This window comes from Heloderma suspectum, chromosome 3 (genome assembly GCF_057233095.1).
Source record: "Heloderma suspectum isolate Gila_16-S chromosome 3, 16-S_ref, whole genome shotgun sequence".
In the NCBI taxonomy this organism is placed as follows: domain Eukaryota; kingdom Metazoa; phylum Chordata; class Lepidosauria; order Squamata; family Helodermatidae; genus Heloderma; species Heloderma suspectum.
The window spans coordinates 58,437,860-58,447,504 of NC_139460.1; the positions used below are offsets into that span (position 1 = coordinate 58,437,860).

A 9,645-nucleotide genomic window follows, 5' to 3' on the forward strand; every position below is an offset into this window, starting at 1 on the left:
TCCATTTGTGGACATGTAATTTACTGGGACGAGAGAAGAGTCTTTACTCAAGGCGTTTAAGAACACTGCGAGATCCAGGAAGTGCAGCATTCTTGGAACTAACAAAACGTGGTTGAGGTTTCCCGAGCAATTCCCCTTCAATGCCAGTCGCCGGCCCTGAGAAAAGCTTCACAGACTGAAGTAGCCAAGGAGAGCGAACCGACACCATTAGGCCAGAACAGTGTTCCTGGAAGCCGACGGAACGTTATAACGGCGTCCCCGTTCCAAGCCGAACCGCTTTGGGCCGCACCCCCACCGTAGCGAATTAGCGAGTAGGAAAAGTCAGCGGGGCGGGGGAGTGGGCGGCTGTTCAGAGTAACACGCCACAGGCGGAAGTGGCGCTGTCTCGCCAATTGGCGCTCGGTTGCCAAGGTTTCGGGCCTCCTCCTCGTGCGTGGGCGCGGAGCGCGAGGGGTTTGGGTGTGCCGCCCGCCCGCTGCCCCCGCCCATCGTCATCATGGCTTCGGCTGGGGTGGGGATGACCGAGCGCGAGCGGGCCGGCTGCCGGGAGCTGCTGGAGCTGCTCCAGACCGACGACCTGCTGGCGCTCACGGACACAGTGACCAACCGCCTCGTGCAGCCCGACAACCGCCAAGGTAAGTCGAGGGCTGGGCTGCCGGGACCCGCAGCCCCTCATCTCCCGGCCGGAAGGGGGAAGGAGCCCCTTCTCGCCTATTGCAGGGGCGCGGCAGGCACTGGCTCGGCCCACCAGAGCAGCTGCCCGGCCCACCGCCCCGCGTGTCGAGCGCCAAACGCCAGAGTGGATCGGACCCCCCGCGCCCCCCCCCCCCGGGTTCACCCGGAAGAAGGCAGGGGCGCGCCAGCGAGTCAGTAGGGCTGTGCGTCTTCGAGTATATGAAGCTAGAGGGGCACTTATTTAATTAATTTATTATTTAAGGGCGCAATCCTATGCTTGTTTAGACAAAAAAAGAAGAAGCCCTATAACTCCCAGCATGCCCCAGCCAGGGCATCCTGGGAGTTGTAGGGCTTTTTCTGTATAAACATAAGATTCTGCTCTTATATAGCATATATTTTTGGATCAGCCCTACACTCATTGAACGCTCAAGGTAATTTACAAATGGTTGTAATCTAAACTTGTCACTGAGGGATGCTCGTGATCTTTTGAAGGATGTGTTTGTCCAAGACTATTTGCCAATTAAATATTTGCCAATTGGCATATTAAATTCATGTTTGTTTGCGTATGATCACAGAATAAGGCAATGCCTTATTTTACCAAGATATGTTTTCTTATATCTTGTAGTTCTGGTCATTAATATTTAGTTTAATATTATCGGAAATGGGCCCAGGTCATAAACTAGCCATTATGACAAAATCTCTTTGTGTTGTTTCTTATTGTTACTTGACTGATGATTTCATACAGCTACATGGGGTAGCTGTATGAAATAATGTATGCTATAATGTAATGTTTGTGACGTGCTTATTGGAGGTAAATAGAAGTTGAAGTTCTTGGGTGATATGTAAGGTGAGTGGTGTTCACAGCCTTTGTGCAGCTCCACATATCGCAGAATCTTGGGGAACACATATCCACACAGCTCCACATATCGCAGAATCTTGGAGAACTTCCTACATCTGTAGTTAAGGCCCTTCTGCCCCCTACCCTTAAGAAGGGGACATTGGCTCTGAACACGAATTGAAGTGCACCTGCCTTTCGCTCAGTTTCTTCGGATTGCCTGGTCTGCAGCAGCTCTGACCCTCCAGTCTTTGTTCTCAAGCAAAAGGAAGCCTAAGTATGCTCAGCTGATCTGATCTAATTCACATCTTGTTACCCTTGCTTCCCCTGCCTTTACCTAACTTTATATTATATGATCTTTGGGACGTGGGCTTCTCTTTTACAAATGGTATTACATAATGCACCATGTGCACTCACAATACTGTAACAATCAGCTGCAGTTGACTGTATGTACATAATTTAGGGTGCAATCCTATTGGGATAGTCGGTCAGCTCTGAACTCGGGGGCAGGCTGCTGTCCAATGCAGGGTGAGCAGAGCACGAAGGGGATCTTCTCTGCACTGCAGCCACCCTGCATTTGTGGCTAGACAACTGATTTTGTCTGTGTAGCTGGGGACTTCGGAGCATGATCGGGGGAGGCCACACGGCTTATAGGAAGTTTACCTGCATTGGACAGGGGGGTGGACCCGATGGTCTTATAGGCTCCTTCCAACCCTACTATTCTATTATTCTAAGCATCATAACTACACTTCCTTTTCTCCTGCTCTGCACTGTGTTAACGAGTGCGGAGATGGGGAAGAACCGTGCCACCTACAAGGTGGTGAGGGAGGGTGCAGGGAGCATGGTTCCCAGAAACTGAAGAATCCTCTGGTCATCTACATACTGTCTAGTGGCCATAGGGCTCCTCTCCCCAAGTACCATGATGGTTTTTTTACCTGGCAATTGTTTTCCCTTTATTGTGATAGTATTCAGACTGCCTCAGAATACCACTTAAGTTTTTTCCATAGAAGGACAACAGTCATCTGCCAGAAACCATTTGAAGTCTCTGTAATACTTACTCAGTGACGATCATCCCATGAAACAGATTTTGAATGCTAAATGTTTTTAAACTGAGTTGAGAAAACATATGGTATTACAGCAATATTTAAGGCAAAGGACTGAACCTATACAAAGGATCATACCAATACCAATGAAGGTACTTGATTAAGTCTAGCACTATATTGAGTCTATTAACCAGAATGCCCAAAATCTGACTGTACTAAATATTGTACAGTTTGAGGAAGGAAAGGGTGTGTGTTTTTAAAGAAAATCTGCTATGAATTTCTGTATTCACTGTATTCTAGTACAGTGAACAACTTGCCTCCTCCCCTTCCTCTAGCTTCTGTCATCTTCTCCAAGGGAGGAGCTACTATGTGAGAGAAATAAAAGAAGAACACTGACACGCTTTCCTGAGCATCAGAAACTCTTTGCTGAGTTACAACTTGCGTGGTATCATTTAAAGTCTAGCCTTTGGAAGATGCTCTGATTCATTGGATTTTTGAAGTTAAGAAGCCCAACTTTAAAGCAGTCAGATGATGTTGGAGTCTATTTAAATAGTTGGAGGGTACTTGGCTAATCCTGGCAAGACCTTATTGCATATCCTGGTCCTTATAGTTGAAGGTCTTTAGGCAAAGAACTCTAAATTATGATAGCAATTCTCTCTCTCGCTTGAAACTCTGGTTTCCTGTGGGGGCCTCTTATTGGCAGCAAATGACACACCACGTGGGGTTTTTTGCCTGCGATCATAGAATGTGATTATTTGGGCCCGTGATTCCTAGTGGGAAAAGATGCTCTGCATGTCAGAAGCAAACACCACAGCCCTATTGGGCTTCTCCTGTATTGAGAGAGCCCTTGGCTGCCTGCTCCCCCTTCCCTTAAGGTAAAGTTTCTGCAGTGACAAAACCTGGCATTTTCACAAAGCATAATGATCACTCAAAAATGCCCTTTGAGATTTTTCACGTGCTTTACATACATACTCAAAATGCCAATTTTCTTTTGCGGTATGAGAATTGGGTTCAAGCAAAATTTCTATTTCTGACTTTACTTTATTTCCAGAAGCCGTACGTGCCATCCTACTGTACAGTCAAAGTGCTGAAGAGCTGTTGAAGAGAAAGAAGGTATTTCGAGAGATAATCTTCAAGTACTTGGCAACAAAAGGAGTTATAATGCCGCCTTCTTCTGAAAAGCACCAGCTTGTTGGTCGTGCAAAGCAGTACTGGTGTGAACAGCTGAAAACTTTTCCGTCAGGGCAAAAACATACTAAGCCCAATATACAGGTATGGTTTATCATTTTACATGTCTTAGAAATCCAAAACATTATTTTTGGCAATTGGTTGGTTGTTCAAACTTTAATGTACTGTTCAAATTGTTCTACTTTGGAGTAGTTGGGGACATCTTCAATTAGAAGTGTATAATGTTACAGCATTTTTGTGTAGCAGAACCATAGCACAGAGATGTTGGTTTCTAAATAAGAAAGAGGCTTTTGAAAGAGCTGACATGCTTGGAGATCTATGGAGCTATATTTCTGCTTTAAGGCACAATCCTATGTAGGTTTACACAGAAAAAAGTCCTACAACTCACAGCATTCTCCAGCCAGCATGACCAATTGGGGAAGGCTAGGAGTTGTTTCTGGCTAAACAGGCATAGGATTGCACCCTTAGAGTTTCAACTATTCGAAGAATAATCTAGACATTCTTTCAACTACTGATAAATTAAGCTGATTCTGACTGAGATCAGAATCAGCTTAATTTTTCCTTGTTTCTTCACAAGGAAATAGCAATATCTTAGCGTAATATAGTAATACCTTGCATGTGTCCCCCCAGACTACTTTCAAATGCCATCAGTAAATATTTTTAGTAGCAGTCCTACTGGCTACAATTATTTGGAAGATACCTCTCATTCTCCTACTATCAGAGAATCAGGTTCTTGTGAGATGGATACTGAGAAACTGGAAGTGAGGTCATATAGTAGGGTTGCAATATTTTTTTAGTGTTTAGATCACCCTGTGTTAGAAACCTTTAAAAAATGATAGGAAATGAAATTAGTTTGACTTTTTTTTACATGCAGTTTACTTCTGTGCTTGCAGGGGGGAAGAGCGAGTAGTATCTTTACACTTTTTTATTTTTTAGGGTATACCCCTAGGTTCCTTTTAGTCGCTGCCTTAGCACAGTAGGTTGTAGCATCTACCTCTTATGTTTCTGTTCTGAAACAAATCCACTTACTCAGGTTTTAGCCTGAGCTTGGATTGCAGCACCTCACAAATCTAATGATATTTCTTCTATTTTCTCATGTGGTGATCTATAGTAAGGCAATAAAGGTAAACCGGATTGGTAACTGTCTAAGTGAGAAGGGCAACTTTGCTTTGAAAATTCTTTGTTGAATAGATAAACATATAATACAATCCACACTTATATTGCACAGCTTGATTGCAGCCTAGACTGGGTTATGACAGACAAGGTAAACAAATGTTGCTTGTTTTCACAGAATAAAAATATACAGAGCTTTCATCTATCTATTTAAGTGGGTCCAAGTAAAGTGAATATTATATGGGTTTTTACAGAACCCATTCATTCGGTGTGCACAGTTGTAAACACCGTTTCAGGGCACAGATTACACTTGACTTGCTGTTGAGTTCCATGAATTTTTTTAGGATCTTTTTTCATCTGTGCTGAACTTAATTATGGAAAGCATCCGACACATCTTGTTACTGCTTAAAATTAAAAGTCCCTGCTTTGTTTTGCAGAAACCTGAAGAGGGGGAAAAACAAAGAGGAGACAAACAAGATGATGACAAAGAGTGTCATAGTCTGGGAGAGGAATTTTGTCAGTGGTTCTTTGGAATTCTAAACTCTCAGAACCCATTGATTGGACAGCCACAAGAAGAATGGGGACCACAACACTTTTGGGATGATGTAATACTAAAGTTTTGTTACAGCACTTCAGAACAAAACATAGAAGAGTACTTGGGTGCAGCAATGGTGAGCCTTCGCTTACTGTCGTTGGTGAAAGACGAATACCTCTTCCTGAACCCCAACTTGAATGCTGGTGGTCTGCGGTGCACAGTTTCACGTCATGGGTTAGTTGTGGTAGCAGTAGCTGGCACAGTTCATAGAAATACTTGTTGTTTGGGAGTTTTTGAACAAATCTTTGGACTCATCCGTTGCCCTTTTAGGGAGAATACATGGAAAATCAAGTTCGTGAATCTAAAGATTGTTGGTCAGAATGCCATGGAACCTGGAACCCATATAGAAAGACCTTGCATAAAATATGAGCAAGAAGAACTCCAGCAATTCTATGTGTCCAAGGAGCTTACCTTGGTTGAGCCTCAAAAATTTTGAGCATTCTGTTTGCAAAATGAAGGAGGAAAGTGTGTGGGCCTTGGAGAATACAGCACATGAGCGTACTTGAGCATTCAAAGACGTTGTTTTCTTCTGTTTCTTAAGTCAGGCTTTCTGGTTCGATAATAAGCCAAAGTATTAAACTAGAGATTTGTAGCTGGTGGTGGTTGGGCTAATTCTGGCACATTACTTACTAATCCAGAAATAAGAAGAGAAGGGAGGAAAGGTGAGGAGATGCTCAGGTTTTCTCTCTTGCCATTCTTTCTCCTCCCCCCTCCAGTGTGAGATATTGGGGAAGTAGGTGGAAAGAAGCAAACACAAATCAGAAGGATGCAGAGCTGGGGAAAACACATCATCATCTTGCTTACCTGTGGCATCTTCACCTTCTCCTTCAGGTGGGAGGGGGCTGAGTGGAGCTGTATCTATAGGGATGCAAGACCACCTATTGCAACAGATTATGTATCGCTAGGTCATTGGTTTTTGGATGGGCTTTTCTCATAAAGTAGCTTTTCCACTGTAAAGATGAAGCAAGCACTTGTACACTATTATTAGTTGGGAAATTATGTTTCTCTTGCTTGTTCTTAATTTGCACTTGTCACTTACTTTATGTTTAAAGAAGCTACGGTAAAATTAAAGCTACTGTTGATTGCAATTCAGTTAATATTTACTAATTATGTTTAAAGAGTTAATTTTAAATTTTAGTTTATCAGCATTCCACAAAGCCTAAAACTCAGGGTTGTACAAAACTAATTATTTGTAATTTGTAGATAATATCTTCTGTTAGTGACTTCATTAAACTGAATATAACTTCAAAAAGGGGCTTTACCGTACAAAGCATATTTAACTCTCTAAAATTGTAACTGAAATTATACATTTAAATGGGCTTTTCATTGATAAGCTGTGAAACAGACATTGGGCCCGTTCAAACATAATGGCAGCCACCACCATTTTGTATATATAACCTCTTATTGGAGGTTGTTCCATGTTGTCCAAACCCAGACACTATAGGTGAATTGTGGGTTAAACAACCCACAGTTAACCTTACAACTAATTGTAGGTTAACTGTGGGTTGTTTAACCCACAATTATTCTATAGTGCCCAGATTTTGATGACATGGAGCAACCTCCGATTGCCCTGACAGGAGGTTACGTTTGTGAAATGGTGGCGGCATGTGCTGTGGCAAATTGTGAGTTAATTAATTAACCCTTACTTCCTGGGATTAACGTGGACAAATGAACATTTGGACATTCAGTTTGGCAATAAATCTTTAAGGGTGCATTCCTATATATGTTTAGACAGAAAATGTCCTGCAACTCCCAGGATTCCCCAGCCAGTTGTAGGACTTTTTTGTTGTTGAACGTGTGTAGGGTTACTCGCTAAAGCTTGGATTCTCCTTAAATTTACTGTTTTCTAAATGAATGGTTGTACTTGACAATCCTAAAGTTCTTGAAATTTTCTGGGATGTTTTGCCTTTTCAAGAAAGGAGGAAAAACTCATTTCCAGACAAAAGCAAAAAATATCAACAGCAATCCTTAAAACTGAACATGTAAAGCATATGTATAGTTGGCAAAATTAAAGCAAAATGCTTGCTAAACAAGATGGACTTCATGAAAACGTTTGATAAGGTCAATAAATCTAGTTGGGCTTTGCTGTTTTTACAGTTCATTAATGCTTGCATTCCATCGTTTGCTCGTTGACAGAATCAGATATATTTTTAACCAGAATTTTGTTCTATGTGTGCTAATTTGCACTTGCACATTAATTATTGTGCACTAATGCTGATTCACATTAGTTAGTGTTAATTAGTTAATATTAGTTAATTCACACAAATCTCCCCAAAAGTGGAAAATGCACAAATCCCCATTTTCACAGTTTCGCCTATGAAGAAAATGTGCATTTTTGGTCTGTTTTTTAAATTTTTCATATTTTCATAACTGAATTTACATATGATTCCGGGAAGTAAAAGGACGGTCCTCAAGTCCGCAGAATCTGCAACTCAGGAAAAAACAGTACACTGAAGAATCCATGGGATGGATTCATAGAAATCCACACTCATTTGAATCTGTTGCAGATTTCTTTGACATCCCTAACTTGGTGCCATCTACAGGTAAGGGCTTTACGTTTTTGAAGCACAATGCTTGTACATAGCTTACTACAATTACATACATATTTTGATTTTCCTTATATTTGTTTCAGATATGATTATCTCTTTTGCAACTGAAGCTGCAATCCTATATTAATTAATTAATTAAATTTATTAATCGCCCATCTGGCTGGTCACCCAGCCACTCTGGGCGATGTACAAAGTATATAATAAAACAATTTAAAACAATAAAATTCAGCAGTGAAAACATTTCCTAAAATACCCTAACCCACCCCAGATGCCTGCCTGAACAACCACATTTTTAATGCATGTACGGATGTCAGAGAATTCCGCCACGGATCTCGGTGAGGACGAATGCCAGTGCATTCGGCCCCCCAAAATCGGTGGCGGAACGGCCTGCCGCCCCCCCCCCCCCCCCCCGGGACGAGACTTACCTGGGGCGGATCTTCCAGGCGGCGGCAGGTTCGGCGGCAGTGGCTGTGGCGGCCAGTCTTCCGACTGGCTGCCGCCACCACCGTTTCCAGTTTTTTAAAAAAAGACGTGATAGGCTACGTAAATGTTTACGTAGCCTATCATGTCTGACTTAAATCAAAACAAAACGGCGTGTGTACGCAAATGGCAGAGGCCATGGCCGCCGCCATTTGTGTTCCTTATTTTGGCATGTCTTAGTCTACGTCAAGATTTACGTAGACTAAGACGGCGAAAATAAGGGGAACGCAAATAGCGTAGCGTGGATTTGCGGCGGCGAGGATTCCGGGGGGAGGGACGGAACGCCTCCCCCCCACCATCAACATAATCCGCGGAAAGGTAAGTGACTTTTGTACATCCCTAAATGCATGGATCCATGAAGATTTCCCCTTCATGGATCACTGCCTTGTTGTGGTGAAGGGGCTTGCGTAACTCAGTGAAGCCATAAGCTATGCCGTGCAGGGCCACCCAAGATGGACAGGTCATGGCAGAGAGTTCTGACAAAATGTGGTCCACTGGAGAAGGAAATGGCAACCCACTCCAGTATTCTTGCCAAGAAAACCCCATGGAACGTATCACAAGGCTAAAAGAGATGATGCCGGAAGATGAGCCCCTCAGGTCGGAAGGTGTCCAATATACTACTGGGGAAGAACAGAGGGTATTTCCAAGTAGCGCCAGAAAGAGTGAAGCGGCTGGGCCAAAGCCGAAAGGACACTCAGCTGTGGATGTGTCTGGTGGTGAAAAGAAAATCCGATGCTGTAAAGAACAATACTGTTTAGGAACCTGGAATGTCAGATCAATGAATCAAGGTAAGCTGGAGGTGGTCAAACATGAGATGGCAAGATTGAACATCGACATCTTGGGAATCAGCGAACTAAAATGGACAGGAATGGGCGAATTTAATTCAGGTGACCATCATATCTACTATTGTGGGCAAGAATCCCTGAGAAGAAATGGAGTAGCACTCATAGTCAACAAAAGGGTGGGAAAAGCAGTACTGGGGTACAATCTTAAAAATGATAGAATGATCTCAGTACGAATCCAAGGCAAACCATTCAACACAGTAATTCAAGTCTATGCCCCAACCACTGATGCCGAAGAAGCTGAGGTTGATCGGTTCTATGAAGACCTCCAACACCTTCTAGAACTAACACCAAAAAAAGATGTCCTCTTCATCATAGGGGACTG

General features: G+C 42.9%; 1 protein-coding gene across 2 annotated transcripts; it reads left to right on the forward strand.

Moving 5' to 3' along the window:
- Nucleotides 1-483: 483 nt before the first annotated feature.
- Nucleotides 484-8,204, forward strand: C3H3orf38 (chromosome 3 C3orf38 homolog). Of its 2 annotated transcripts, XR_014789071.1 has the most exons (4): nucleotides 484-635; nucleotides 3,605-3,825; nucleotides 5,292-6,893; nucleotides 6,943-7,553. XR_014789071.1 is itself a non-coding variant. In XM_084843388.1 (3 exons), the coding sequence occupies exons 1-3, from the start codon at nucleotides 497-499 to the stop codon at nucleotides 5,883-5,885; spliced, it is 954 nt and encodes a 317-aa protein (XP_084699514.1). In that variant the 5' UTR covers nucleotides 484-496; the 3' UTR covers nucleotides 5,886-8,204. The 2 variants fall into 2 exon arrangements, 1 of the variants encoding a protein (XP_084699514.1); XM_084843388.1 differs by having other exon boundaries at nucleotides 5,292-8,204.
- The last annotated feature ends 1,441 nt before the right edge of the window (nucleotides 8,205-9,645 follow it).